Here is a 15,725-nt window from a genome sequence, read left to right on the forward strand (position 1 = left end):
TTCGCGCTGCTTCTCTTCGCCGGCCCAACACTGCGCATGACCGGAAACGTGCAGCGCCCGGCGCTTCGCGCGCTGGCTCGCGATGCTCTCTCCTCCGCGGGCGCGCCTCGGGTTGGCTTCCCCTCAACAGCCTGCCCAGCCTCCGTCGTCTGCTGGCGTCGCGAGGAAACTCAGACGACGAGTTCTCCTGCGCTGCTCCGGTGGCCGAGCGCCGCGTCGTCTGCTCGCCGCGCGCCCTGTTGCCAGACTGCCTTGTTGCGTCCGCGCCGTGTAGGCCCTGCACTTCTCCTGTCGTGTTCGCTCGGCAGCGGTCGTCATCGATTACTTACGGCCCACTGACACCCGATTGTTCAGTGCGCACTGTGGTGTGCGCGCGGGAAGAGGAACCACTCGATTCGAACCTCACCGTGCCACCGGTCGGAGGCCGCGCGGTGTGCACTTCGCTCGTCACGTTGTTTCGTGCGCGCTCGGACAGTGAGCGCATCGCGCCGGCTCTTATTTCCTATCTTACCGTCTTCGAACTCACTGTGTGCTTGCATCATCATCACTGACTGAACCAAGGAGTTCCAAGCACTCGCTGTCGCGTGCAGTGGTGGACATAACTGTGAGTGGACGCTGTCGACCCACGAGAGAGTGACTATTCTGTTTTTGCACTGACAATTAAACTGTAGTCATCTAACAATATTATAAACGAGAAGGAAAAACAAAGCCGAAGAAAACAAGAAAAGAGAAGTTGCGTGAAAGAGACTCTACTCTGAGGTGCTTCGGGCGGTGTGACCGCAAATTGGTCTCCTCTAAAGTAAGGCGGAAGTCGTTGTATTCGCTGTCTGCTTCTGCAACGTCAGAAAAGAAAGGAGGGCGGCGTTAGTTTTGACGGTCAGCGCGAGGTGACGCCACAGGTGTCCGGTGTCTCCGAGCGACCGAAACTCATCACATCTGGCAATCGTTGACCCACGTGATCGCTGCTTGACTGACAAGTGTAGCGGACTGGAGCAATGGAGCAGCGTCCTGGCAAGGTCTGCTAAACAACTGCTCTCCGTACCGCGCATTCAAACACTGTTCATCGCGGACATGTCAAGGAGGAAACAAGCGAAACCCAGAGCACTGAAACGTAAGCACCCATTCGGCCTCTATTTCGCCTTAAGTTAGTAAAAGCAGTGTGTACCGGTTACTCTCACTCCAGTGCGAAAACGGCACATTATACCCGACTTCAATTTTACCGCGCGACTAAAGGTAACCAGTTTATAGAAGAACGAATAGACAGGAAAGTGAAAAAAGTGTCTTCTGAAGTTAATCCAACCATTAAAACTACTTCGTACCAATATGGACAATTGCATCCAGCGAAACACGGGATTTAAGGTTATTGTTTAAAGCTTTAGCAAGTACTTGCCATTCAGTCAGTTTATTCACCATTATGTCTTCTTGATTCTTTAGCTCAGAATACGGGGATGAGCTGGAATATTTCTATTTACGCACAACCGCAGTTATAAACAGTTTTTAGTCAACTACAGCAACTTTGAATTGCTCTATTTTGCTTTAGTTGGCTGAGAACTGCTATCCCCAATATACTTAGTTTCAAGGCCATTGCAATGACTGGGAAGCTTACAAATGTTAACCTTAAGTGCACGACGTTGAAAGTGTGATTGCAGTTCACTATCTGAGTGTATATTCCATAGGTTGAAGATTGCTAGAGGATGCATCAGGTACAGCTGTACGCCTTTCTTTTGTGATGTGTGTAGTTCATGCATTGTTTCGCTGCCGTCGCCGCCTTGCTTGTTTTGATGTCATTCAATGGCTTCACCTGTGTGCAAGGAACTTTGGCGGCGAAGTGCTGGTTGGCTTCTTTTTCGAAACCGAACATCCTCCCTGCGAGTTGTACATAGACCCCACAGCAATGCGACGACCTCTCTTCCCTCACCCGAACTTCCGACATTGAAAGTCACTCCTAAGTTAAACATGAAAAGGATCACGGAATGAATATGCAGCGAGTGAATATTCTCCAGAAGTGCGCCAGAAGTACACCTAGCGGTTTTTACCTGTTAACCAGTCGTCAGCCTTGTCGAACATTTATGTGTGCTTCAATTCAATGCGAAGTTGGTGTCTCCGGCTCATACTGCACACAGAAGTGCGCGCCATCGCTGCAACAATGTAGCACGTGCGTGCGTGCATGCGTGCGTGCGAGAGTGAGTGAGTCAGTATGGCTCAGTTTTTTTCTCTTGGCATAACAAATAGCATAAACCGAATTCACTTTAATATGATACATATAAAAACAGTATGCTGATTCCATGCCGCACTTTGGGAATCGGTGAATGGAAGCTTCTGCACGGCTGCCATCAAACTTTCAATACCGAGACGCCATTGTTCTTGCTGTGCTGGCATTATTGCACGTAAGAAATAGAGAAAGAGAGAGAGAGTGAGACAGTATTATTATGAGAGAAAATCTGAGCGATAGGTCTGAACTACAGTGTTCTAGCCTGCTACCCAGCGTACAAGTGCAGTTGTACGAATTACGAAACGTAACGCATGACGTTTAACACGTCTATGTCCATTGCAAAGGTATGATCAGTTGCATCTCCCAATCGAGACGTTGGTAAATGTCGTTTGGGGTCGTATTGAACTTACAAACACTATTTGTGGCGTATAAACCAGCGCTATCATACAAGTACTTCCTCCCCAAATACCACCACTCTAACGTCACAGATGTTGTTCCTGATTTCCCCCACTGCACCCACCGTGTGAAAGCCCTCCGCTATATCTACTCGGCGAGACACAGACCCCGAAAACGGAGAAAGAGGTGAAGAAACATAGGTCCTTATGATGTACCTGAACGACCGTAATGCGATAGCAGTATCAGGATCGTGCAACGCAGGCCTTTGATTGCACTGGATTGGACTGCGTTAGAAACTGCACTGAAACCCTTAGTGCGAGGCCACATTTCGTGCAATGGTGTCATCATAATCGGTACACTAAGTCACTACTTTGATTTAGAGTCTCAAGGATCAGCCCAATTTTGATTACACCATCACCGGTACCGGCCCACATACAGAGACACGATGACACGCCAAACCCGGGGGATGTCGGCACACTTTAATTTTTAAAAAAATCGCAGCTTACTTTCTTAATTCGGTACCACAGAATATACAAAACACATACAAAGCAGAGAAAGAGAAAAAACGCACGCACACGCACACACGTGCGCGCACATTCTCACACGCATGTATGTATGTATGTATGTATGTATGTATGTATGTATGTATGTATGTATGTATGTGTGTGTGTGTATGTATGTATGTATGTATGTATGTATGTATGTATGTATGTATGTATGTATGTATGTATGTATGTATGCGTGTGTGTGTGCCCATGTGTTGCTGATCGCCAGGCGAAGGGGGGCCGTTCCCTAGTCCCCCCCCCCGCCCCCGATCCCCACTAACTTTAAGCACTGGGGACATGAATAGTTCCACGTACCTTGTGACCAATTACCGGTTGTGGCAAACAACGTATACGGGACAGAGGAAATTTCGAGAGGATTACCAGTTAAGCAAAGCGATGTTGCACTTACAATTTTGTTCTTAATTCCTAGGCCACATTGACACAGTCGGTGCAATTATTATGGGGAGAATGAGCAGCTCTAAGTTAAGAAAGGCAGTCCCATAGCTGTGCGCCTCCTGTCTGTAATCGTCATTATACTCACTTATACAAATACTTGTTGAAAACCCACCACGTAGAGCTCAGTGTCTATCGCGTTTCTGCTGCAGAGCACGATGTTGCGAGCTCGATTTCCTGCCGCGGCGGCCGCTTTCCGATGCAGGCGGAATGCAAAAGGGCTCGTGCAATGTGCCTTTGGTGCACGTTAAAGAAACCAAGCTAGTCGAAAGTAATCTCAAGTCCTGCACTTCGGCGTCGCACAAAGCCCTTGTGTTGACTTGGGACGTTAAATGAAATCAATCAAATCAACGTTCATTCAGAAGCCAACACGTGACATGTACTTTCGTCGTGAGCAATTTAGAACAAGTGAAGAGGTGCAGAACTTTGGACTTGAAGGAGATAACTAAATTATATAACGCCGGTAGGTAAGATTGATTGGGATCAATGAGGTTTAACGTCCCAAAGCAAGAACGGGCTTGTGAGAGATAATGCAGTGGGGGAGAGCTCCGGGTTGGTTTTGACCATCTGGGTTTCCTTAGCGTGCGTCAATTAAAGCCTAATCACGCGAGCGTTTCTTTTTCCACTCAGCCCTAGTTGCAATTCGGCCGCCGTAGGCCTGATCGAACCTGCGACCTCGGGCTCATATCAGCCGAGCGCAGTCGCGACTGAGCCACGAGAATGGAAAACGGTGCGACGGGGACTTTGTGGATAAAGAACGGCGCAAACGCAGTCCCAGCTGACCCTAATTGAGGAGCGATTTCCGTTACCACTGCATCGGACTGATCACGAGCGTCGAACCACACGACCTCAGTGGACGGCTGCTGAAAACAGTTCCGATGTTGTCGAATAAGATCGCCGCGTGTGCCCGGCTTTTTTAAGCGTACGACTCGCAATACAAACTTTTCTCCATCGGCTCTCGTCTGTAGCAAAGCAGCAAGGACATGTTAGCAGAAATCAGACTGACACTAAATATGATAAAAAAGCACAACATGGTTTTAAGACGGCTGTCTAAGACGTTTTAACAACACGCGCTCGGAAGTGTCGCACTAAGACAAGCTTTATCACGATACAGGAGACGAATTCACAGAGCGTTTCGTTCGTAATTGATATTTGGCATTGGCCGGCCGTAAGCGCTAATAATATCTCCAGCATCAGGTTTAGCTGGAAATTGAGCTTACTCTAGGAACAATTACTATAGTGTAAGAGGTTTTTCTGGGTACGGGCCCAGATGTTTCTGTAGGGTTTAGCTGTCGTTTGTACATGCATCGCAGTGCCATTCTTTGCGAAAACAGCGTACTGAACGGTCAGCTATCAACACATGTGTGCCTACTGACTTCACCTTCCCGACGAAACGCAATGACACTTTTGCGCTGCCAATAAGACAGCCAAGACGATGCGGCGAGTCAACCCGTGCCGTCGTACGGTGCCAACTGGATGAGGACTGGCTTCGTTATGCACACTATCTACAACCGGCAGTCGTTTCATACTTGCCTCTTATAGGCGCGCGCGAGATTCATCGGATGTGCACACAATGCTCTGTTTCCTGACACCTATGGGCGGACTAAATTAATCGTTCTTCTGCTGTCACAGTTCTTACTCTACCTGCAAAAAATAAAAATAAAATAAAAACACTTTCAATTACAGCGGGGCGCGGAAGTGTATTGGTGACTCCCTGCACTTCCTCCTACAATCTAACATCTCTCCACTGTGCGCCCACCGTGATGTCATAGATCGGTTGCGAGAAAGCAAGGAGAGAGAGTGGGGGAAGAAAAAAAAAATAAAAACATAAGTTCCAGCGCTCGCACCATTCACTCAGAGCGCGTGCATTGTGTTCGCCGGCGGTGTATCAGATTACATTAAACGTACCTCCAGAGCACGAAATAAAGCAGTGAGCGCGGTAGAGAGAAGTAAAATTGCGATGTTTCACTTTTTCCGGGGCGCTGCGTGGTAGGAGATGAAAGTGAGAGAGGGGAGAAAAAAAAAAACGCTCCCACTTGTCTTTTTTTCTTTCCTTTCACTTTTCACGAGAATGAATCGACGAGACGCGGGGCTCGGCAATGTACAAATGTGTTCATCGCAGTGTAACCGGAACTGCAGATGCAAGAGGTGTCGCTTCCTCAGCCGCCCGCCGGGCTTGTCAACAATTCCGACACTTCTCTGCGGTCGCACAATGGTGCCAGCAGAAAGAAGCGCGCGCAGGAAGTGGGAAGGCGCTCTGCTCGCCGCCTTCCGCCGGGGGGACGCCAGCCACTCGGGAAAGAAGCCGCACTTCCGAGCGCTTCGGCCGAGCGCCGCTTTCTCCCGCGCAGCCCCGCACACTCCTGTGGGAGCGGTGGATGACTGTGGGTCAGATTGTCACTGCTTCCCCACTTTCTACCTCTTCTTCCTTGTTCGGCGTCGTATTGGGCCAACTTTCACCTGCGCCTTCCGCTTTTACACGGGGAGACCCGGTGACCTTAAAGTGAGCACCGCGCCATTCAAAACACCAGCGCCTCGGCTTGAATCCGACTTCGTTTCGCGGTGCCGACTGTCTGTTTCTCTCTCTCTCTCTCTCTCTGCCCGCCTGCCCACGGTCCGGTGATGTCCGAGCGCGCACCTTTCGTACAAGGTGCAGAGTCGGCGTGAAGAAGGCGTGCACTCAGTGAGCCGACTGCCGCTTTTGAGGGTCTGAGCGTTGCGAAACACGGATCCCCCCCCTCGCCACATGCCCGTTCACTTCTGCTGCCGCTCTCTTTCCTGGCCAGCACGGGGCCCGCGGTGTCACAAAGGAGCAGAGGCGCCGGGTCCGGTCCAGCGGCAGTGTCCGTGTATACGGGGGCGACAACCACATCCGCAGTCGCGCCTCGCAAGCGAGCGGACCCCGCCGTGCGGCTGGGACCTGTGTATGTGCGCGTCCAGCAAGCCCAGGGTGCCTCGGGCTTCCCCACAATGACCCCCGTGCGCGGAGAGAAAATGCCGCTGCGGTGGTCGTGAATATGCATCCCCCGGTTATTATTTATAGCTTCGCGCAGTCCGAGTATTGAAAAGAAGGAAGCGTCCGCATCCACTTCTGGCTTTGAATTCTTCGGCAAGTTATTATTTATGCGCCGTATACCTTCTTGTGCCGGGAGCCAAGTTACGCGAGCAGGAGACCTTTATCCCCTTGTCTCCCCTTCTGGGCTTTGCTGTCGCCGTCGTGGCCAGTGCGCGCACGTTCCCCGCCTACCCGCGGCCCCAATATGTCAGGGAAAGGAGCACGCCGCCGAGCTCGGATGGCGATAATAAACGTAAAAAAATAGACGCAAAAAAAGGCAAAGCTTTCGGAAGTAGGGAGGAGATTGAGCGCCCCTTGTCGAGACGTCCCTGTCGCTGCCAAAAGACGGGAGGGCTCATTATAACGCAGTTGTAAGCCGGAGGTGCGAAAAAGTTTTGACATTCGAAATTGTCACTCGGCGACGCTGTAAATTGTGTTGTCCGCGTGTGAAAATTGAACTTTTCGTGTTCCCCTCCGCGTGTGTGTGTCGCCAAGGGGTCTTTTCAGTTGAACTTTCTTTTTTGTTGTTTATTGTTTTCCTTTGTGTAATGTCTGTGCATATAACTTGCCCGCGTCGTAACACAATTTGGAGAGAGTATACGGGGTGTTTCAGAGAACATTTTCAAATATATATATATGTTTTTAATTTCTTGTGGCAGATAGCACAATTCCAGTCCATGAGCTAGTCTACTCCAAGAGGCGGACATTACTTGCGCAAAAAATTGAAATGCATAGTAGACTAATTGAAAATAGTCACCAATTAAGTTATAACTAATTACCCTATGGCACATGTTGCAATTTACAAATTCTAGCCGGGGAGTTCTCAAGGAGGGTCCACTTCGAACGAATTCTCAAGATGACACCAGTTTCGACACATTAATTCCCGAACTTTGCGGAGAAATGCATTGGCGTTCCAGTTAATATTGTGCTTCATTGCATAAAATGATGTTTTGTTAAGAACGTAAGTGGAACGACAGTGAATTCTTACCGCAAGTTTGGCGTCGCATATCTCGTAAATGGCGTCATCCACACAATTCTTCAAGTGAGTATGCCTTGCAGTCTCACCCGCTAGAATTTGTAAATTACAATATGTGCCATAAGGTAATTAGTATATAACTTAATTGTTGATTTTTTTCTTTAATTTTGGGACCCTCGTCTGTTTATTTGTGATGTTTTAACCACTTTTTTTTTAGAACCATTAAATCTGAAATCTGATAATTATGCATTTTAATTTTTTGTGCAAGTAATGACCACCTGTTCGAGTAGACCAGCTCATGCACTAGAATTACGCTACCTACTACAGGCTATCTTTAAAAAAATTTTGAAAGTGTTCGCTGAGACACCCTGTATAGCACAATAAGTAACCATTCATGTTCAAGCCGGATGAGGGCCAGAAGCTAAGGAACATCAGCTACTCAAGCGTTTTACTTTCCATGTAGAGTAAAAAGTATGGGGCCAAAAAACAATATTGGCAACTGCGACGCCCATTGCTGGATGAAAGCCCGCAGCTGTTCCAACGCTAACTGTTCGTAGTATATTAGCCTGAAAAAGAGGAGTTTTATACACATGCATAATGTGTGCGTGTGTGGTATTGACACGCGTACATTGCCTTTTCTTTTTTTTCGGTGACCTTTTTCCCGGTGAACGTGACAATATGAATGAGCCAAAGCTTTCTATAATGACTAATTAATAGTTATCCTCAAAACAATACTTATTTGTGTGTGGGTGTATTCAGTTTGTTTTCCTGCCTTTCTTTTTCTTCTTCTTCTTCTTCCTTTTTTTTTTTAACCGCAGAAAACTGCTAGCAATATCACCCACTTCGCTTCCAGTTAAGAGAACAATTTTCAGGCATTCTTTCTCAAAGGATTTTTAAAGTGAGATGATCAAGCGCTAGTCACTTAGTGAACTCGCACAGAGTCATCCGCGAATGTCTCCAAGTGAAGGCAGCTTGGAATTATACTTGGATCGAATGAAGGCCTGCGTTATCCGCAGTAATTCAGTTTGCCTGCTTTGACTGTGTACGTATGTATTACTCTGCGGCAAGACATCTACCACGTAACAGTACTTATATTGCGTGAATCTGACAACATTAATGAACTCTTGCGCAATAGTTAGAATAGCGAAGATTTTTAAGACCTGTTCTCGTGTTTATTTTTTTTCAGATATGTGTTTCTATCTATCTATCTGCTTTTTATTTTCAGTTGCAGATGTTCCTTTGCTTGCTATTTACTCGAGGACTCTCGGTTCCGGTCGAGCATTACTACCTGTGTTTGAGTACTCCCATTTTCCTTCCGAGGACCCTGAATGCGCATGTCGGACTGCTGCAGCACCTTCTGTACAGACAAGCTCGCGTCGGGTTTCTCCACCGACGCGAGCGCGTGTCATTCCTTTCTTTCATTCAGTCATTTCTTTTCATTTCAGTCATTCCTTGACTTTCACGGGAGGGGCACGCCCGTCTCCTCCGCTTACCGCTCCGCTGGCTACACCCCGCTCGCGTTGCACATGACCGCTTCTTTATTCGATTCACGTGAAAAGAACGACAGCGATTGAAGAAGGCATGTCTCTCGAGCCAGCATTTCAACAATGGCACTTGTCTTCGTCGAGACAACAATTGCCGCGGATGCTCGATGGAAACTCGCAGCCGTGAAATTGCTAAGCGGGCGTGTAGAGTATGATGACACAAGTCAAAATGGTCAAAAACGGAAGCGTTTAGTTATTTATAGCTATACAGTTATACAGCGTTGCGCTGTTTAGCACGAGGCCAGGGGCTCGATTTCCGGCCACGGCCGCCGCATTCCGAGAGATTTAATGAAAAAAAAAATCAGTGCCCTTCCACTCTGTGAAGAAGGATGGCCGGCGAAGCTGTGACTGTGGGCCCCTTAATGGCGAACTGCACCTCTACCGCGGGTCGGCCGGGCATTGCACTATCTTCGGGAACGGCCCACGTATGAAACATCGTTGGCATATGTCCACGGAGACGAGATCTGCCAGAACCTAGCCATAAACAGCTTCGCTGTAAAAAAATCCTCGTGCACCGCGCTTGGGGTCTGCAGTCAAATGGACTAGGTGGTGTAAACTAAATACGGAGGCCTGGCTACGGTGTCCCTTCTGAACATTAGACAGATTTAGTTGCACGTACGTAGAGGCTTCACGTACGCAAACGTGAAAAGCCTACGTGCCTTACGTGCACGCCATCTGACACGCTTTTAGCTACACGTACGCTACGCACGCCAAGAGGCACCCCGTAGCTACATCTATCGGGAAATGTGAACACGGCGGTAGCCAATTCAATCCTGTCGCAGTGTTTCGATGCAAGCCGTCTGCGCGCGCGCGGCCCGCTATCGCTTGTTCGTGATCTCGCGGAACTCCCGCGCGAAGCTGTCTACGTGCGCAAGAAACGCACGCAAAGAATTGAATCTCACGTACGTCCGTGAGACGCGCGCGCGCCCGCTACGTTGTGCGCATGCGCACTGCTGACACGTAGAAGCTCTACGTACGCAAAGCCTCTACGTACGTGTAACTAAAACTGTCTATTAAAACACGCAATAATAGGCAGTTTTAGTTTCACGTATACGTAGAAGCGCCACGTGCGCGAAGACCTTGCGGGATCATGATGCGTATGCGCTGAACGCAGGGGTCCACGCTGCGTCTCACGCATGCACGTGGGATTCGCACCCTTGCGCTGCGCGCCCCACGTATGTGACGGGCTCTGCGAGCTACCATGCAGACAAAATTGTACAAGCTATAGCACATACGCGCAGTTCGCGAGGCGCGAAAATCGCGCGTTGGCTCTGATTTCGGCTGCTCTTGAACGAACTTGGCTGCAGTAGCGTTCACGCCTGCCGGCAGGTTGCGCCAGTAGACATGCGGAAGCAACGATTTATACGTATGCCATGCCTGCACCCACGTACTATTGAGTACGCGATACTACGCGGCGCGTAGCGCACGTAGAATTCTCACGTTTACGTGCTCACAGCTTCTGCCTAAAACTGCACCTAACACGTTTCACACTGCTGCTCACTGGAAGAACACAACTTTACACTCTAAAAACAGTTGCACACTTTGGGGTGTATATTTGCCACACAACAATAATCGTCATCTGTCATGCCCTCATTTCCTTTCTTTAACGCTGCGAGCCCGGTACTTCCAAGTCACGAACGGCATGCGTGTTATCAGCATGACAGAGCTTTCTCGACAGGAAAGTAACGAGCGCAGTGTTTTCAAGAAAGGAAATGCGGGCAAGACAGATGACGATTATTGTTGTGTGGCAGATATGCACCCCAAAGGGTGTAAGCTTTTCTTAGAGTGTATGCATATTCATCATATGCAGGATAACAGAAAGAAATAGTGTGAATGATCCGTTCATTCTGCGTACGCATCGCAAAACAAAAGTACTATAGCGAGTGAGAGTAATTAAATCACAGCCTTCCGGCACTGAAACTGTGTAATGTAAATTCATCAGGACGCACGCGAGATCAATAAGTACCCACAGTCGCGCAGACTCCTGAAAGTGAACATAACCTGCAGCAGAACTGCAGGTTAAGCGCTCGTGTGTCCCCCTCCACTGTGTCCTTGTCGATTGTGCGCGCTAAATATTTCATTATGAACATAACCTACTGTTGACTCGAATTTTATTTGGCGCATGAAATTACCTTAAGTGTCCACGCTCGCCTTCATTTAAGCCACATCTGCAATCGTTTCCAGAAAATCATCTGAAAAATAAAAAAAAGCTAAAGAAGAACTAACCTGGTGCTAACAATTATTTAGACGGAAAATTACTCTATCAGAATGTATTTTGGATTAGAGACATTTAAAATGTGTTAAAGGCATTAAAAAAGAAAAAGAAAAGCTTGACACAGACGCGCATTTCCTGCGGACAAACACTTTTATTTTTCGTGCCTTGCTCCGCGCCGTCGACGTAACGATGCAGCGCTAGCTGTGCTTTCGCGACGTTTCAATGATGATAGTAATTGTTTGAGATTGATCCAGATCAGATGGTGTAGATGTCATTTGGCACGAAGCACTTGTGGCAAACCATCACCGTAAAGTTTACGCGCGCATTCCGGCGAGCGCAGTAAATCGTGCTTCGGCAGTCCTGCGAAACGGAGGAGGACCGCGCGCTGTACCCCGGCCGTTGTAAATTTTTTGCTGTAGGTGGCGCCCGATGATGATGATGATGACGATGACGATTACGAAGACGACGACGACGACGATGATGATGATGATGATGATGATGATGATTTACTGGCATCCCCTTTGAAACGGGGCGGTGACCTGGTTTGCTTGAGTTAGTCAGGTATACTGTAGATCCTTTTCATCCTAGCTTTTTTTGTATACATCTCTCATTTTTCTTTCCTCAACATTTCTCTGTCTACATTGTACCGCTAACTAAACTAGTAACGGATCCGGTCGTATTAATCTCTTCCCTGCTTTTTTTTTTTTTTTTTTTTCACCAATGCTGTAAACATCTCTTCCTTATCTCGCCTGTTGACGGGTTGAGGCTTCCGTCCACTTTAAATCCAAGCGCTTCTGGAAAGTGTACGTTACCTATACGGGTCTCACTGGGCGAATCCCTTCGCATTCCATTAGGGTGGGCCCGCAAATGGCACCGCAGCGCTGTGTATGTCAGTTAGATTCAGCCGTCCTATACGTTCTTCTTCTGAGCTTCGTTTGCCCTCCATCACTCCCTGTTATATTTCGTATTCGCCTTCTTAGCCTAGTTCTTGAACAGTAGTAGCAGTAGTCAAATGCAGCTTGAAGCTGCATTTCGAGTAGTTTTTGCCATCACAGCTGGTATTTGTTATACTATCCGATTGGTGTTCAACAGTTGCCCGTTGTTGGCAGTATTTGAGGACGACCAACGCTGTCGTTGCTTACGAAGACTAAAGTCAGACCACGCAAAACCATCCTATCTCGTCCTGCCAGACTGAGAATATCTGTAGGCGAGGCTGGTAAACATACAAATGCAAGCGCGCTCACACACGCAAGCGCACAAGCAAAGAGACAAAACAAGTTCTGCAGAAAAGTGCATGGTAGTGGTAAATTCACGAAAAAAAGAATATTAGAGGTCCAACCCACGTGTTGTGATATAAGAGGAGAAGCTTTCGTGAAGCGGTTAAGTAAATGTCATGCAACCGATTATATTATGCAGAGAAAGGGCTTCGCACCATAGCGATTAGCTGTCCGCCGATGAAGAAGACAGGACACGGCAACCCCTACCGCGTGATCCACGTGACCGCGCATTATACTGACTCCGGAATTGGCCTGCTTTGCTGGGACATTTTATCCAGTGTCGTCGCGCCAACTAGAGTGGGTCGTTGCTGGAGACAGGGCTACAGTAAATTACACTTTACTCGGCGAGAGACCGACCAGGCAGATGCGCCAAACCCCAGATCCTAGGAAAGTAGGCCTAAAAATGGTTTTCTTTACTAAAGGAATTGTGCTCTTGATGACGCACGTTTGTTGCAATGCGGATATTTAGGTATCATTTCTTTTATCACTGAGTAATATGGTAGAAAGCAAGGCCAGCAGCCAGGACACCTGTAAAGATATAGCAAAGACGAGGTAGTGCTTTCCTGCGCGTGAGCTATTCGGCAAGACAGCAGCACCCAGCCACGGTCAGGAAAGTCCGAGAGAGTACGCAAAGAAAGCTTCGCTTAAAGAAAAAAAAAATCCTGCCATACCCGACATTGGTTTTGACATCTTTCTAAGCGAGAATTTGCCCATTACGAAAAATGACGTGTTGCAGATTTAAGTGACAAACACCTTCCTCAGCCACCATGGTGGACGTTGTAGAGAAAGCGGAACTTTTGTTCAGCATTAAAACGTACTGAATCACAAGAATCGACGGGCTCGACCTTGCAGGAACACGCCACAGCGCCACAGTACGATCAGAGACGCGCAGCTAGTTTCGATGGTGAACGCGTCCCGTGACTTCTGTTTTCATCGTGAGCTAGAAAATGCGCGCGCTCACTTTTTTGTAAGTGAATTGTTGCAAGTAAATTCTCGACATTATTTCGTCGTCGTCACTCTGCCTTCGTCATACGGTCGTCGTCATGCCTTCGTCATTATGCTATCGTCGTCATTCTGCCGTTGCCACTCTGTAGTCGTCGTTGCGTCGTCTCCATGCAGTCGTCGTGAATACATCTTCGTTATTCTATTGTCGCCTTGACTTTGTCATGATACATTCGTCGTGATTGCATCGTCGTCATTTCGTCGTCGTCATTTCGTCTGGTTCATTTCATCGTTGCCATTCTTTCGCTGCTGCGCCATCGTCATGGTTCCGTCGTCGCCACTCTATAGCGTCATCATTCTGTCGTCGCCATGCCCTCGTCATTATGCCGTCGTCGCCTCTCCATCGTCATTATTCCAGTGATGTCACGCCGTCGTCGTCATCTCATCGCCGTCTTTCTCGTCGTCATGTGGTCGTCATCAGGCAGTCGCTATCATTCCGCCGCCATCGTGCCGTCCTCCATAATCATACAACCGCCGTCATTTTTTTTATCATTCCGTCGTCGTCATCCTGTTGTCTTCATGTAGTCGTCATTTCGTCCTGCTCGTTCCATCGTCATCATTCTGGCGTCGTCATGAATAGGACCCGCGTGTTGGAGGGCCACAAAATAACGTTGAATACGGCGTCTCCCGGCAAAAATGTGCCTAACTTTATTCTTTGTTTTGTAGTTGGAAATGGTCGCTAAAGAAGAACAGCGTTCCTGACCAAACACCATTGAAACGTTAACCTAAATCAATTACCACAGCGATTCCTTAAATCTTTCTTTCTGAGCGTGCAGTCTTGGTTCCACTTAGCTGCATGTCGCCACCAGGTAGATGACAAATTTTCTTAGCGCGCATACACATAACTGAAAATTATGGATATTAACAACGAACAACGCCGCCAGCGAGTGCGATGACAGGCGTGGCTTCTGCAGGAAAGCGTTATATTCGTCGTTTTTTCTTCTTTTTTTTTACAGCTATTCTTTCTCTGTCTCACCTCGTCTCTCTTTTTCAAAGCGCACGTCAAGATTCAACCACAGGAGTCTATGGGAATTCTCAAACTTTTCTGAGAACAGAACGATTCGCGAACAAAATGCTGCATAAATTGGAACGCAGAAGTGATGCAGAGTTCATCATCATCATTTATTATTCCCTTAAAGGCCCCTGCTTGGGGCATTACATAAGGGGGGGGGGGGGGGAGGGAGGTTAGTACATTTACAGAATACACAAAATTTGTCAGTAATACAAAGTGTGGAAAACGTGAGAAGTCACTGAATGAATAAAAAGAGGGTACACATGGTCAAACAGGGATCACTAAGACATACTAGAAAAAGAACATTACACAGCATATACACACGGCGGAGCGAATTACAATTCAAGAACGCTTGGTACAGAGAAGCAAAATTGAGAAACAAAGCATGATAGAAACGGGGGGGGGGACAAAAACAAAGGTGAACTGTAGTTAATACGAGCACTATACATAGGTTGTTTGGTTTGGATAATAAATCACGAAGTTTTACATGATCATGTTCGAGGACGATCAATTCGGGAAGTTTATTCCATACCGCTATAACAGTAGGCAATAACTAGTTGTTAAAAGCATTAGCAGAACCGTGAAGACGTTGGACGCTCAATGAATTGAAAAGACGACGAGAAGTGCGGATCGGCAGGAGAAGGAGCGTTCCATGTAAATGTGGAAATGTGCAGTATATTGTGTGAAATAGTCAGAGTAGGGCAATACGGCGTAGGTGTGCTAAAGAAGAGAGAGTGAAGAAGTTCTTTATTTCACTGATGCTCTGCTTGTAGTCATAATTAAAACATATAAATCGTGCTGCGCGGTTTTGGACTGCTTCAATGGTGTTAATGAGGTAAATTCGATGGGGGTTCCAAATACACGCAGCATATTCAAGCTTTGTGCGTACATATGTTTGGTAGGCCAGTTGTCTAACAGAGGGTGGTGACAAAGATAGATTTCTTCGGATGAATCCCAGCGACCTCGACGCATCTGCTGCAACCTTTATTATGTATTCTGCCCAGGTTAGTTTTGTAGTAATTAAGACGCCAAGGTACC

At 47.6% G+C, this 15,725-nt stretch overlaps 1 protein-coding gene and 1 long non-coding RNA gene across 2 annotated transcripts in view; one reads left to right on the forward strand and one right to left on the reverse strand.

The window, feature by feature from the left end:
* Positions 1 to 251: 251 nt before the first annotated feature.
* L (zinc finger protein Lobe) overlaps positions 252 to 15,725 on the forward strand; it is a 172,564-nt gene continuing 157,090 nt past the window's right edge. Inside the window, exon 1 of the mRNA XM_050193528.3 lies at positions 252 to 1,111. Coding sequence (XP_050049485.1) covers positions 1,072 to 1,111 — 40 coding nt within the window. The 5' untranslated portion in view covers positions 252 to 1,071. The remainder of the gene's footprint in view (positions 1,112 to 15,725) is intronic.
* Positions 12,118 to 15,174, reverse strand: LOC129380557 (uncharacterized). Its single transcript, XR_008608692.1, has 2 exons — positions 15,096 to 15,174; positions 12,118 to 12,208 (listed from the first exon to the last, which is right to left on the reverse strand). It is a non-coding gene; the product is annotated as an uncharacterized lncRNA (long non-coding RNA).

Source organism: Dermacentor andersoni, chromosome 1 (assembly GCF_023375885.2).
Source record: "Dermacentor andersoni chromosome 1, qqDerAnde1_hic_scaffold, whole genome shotgun sequence".
NCBI classification, from domain to species: domain Eukaryota; kingdom Metazoa; phylum Arthropoda; class Arachnida; order Ixodida; family Ixodidae; genus Dermacentor; species Dermacentor andersoni.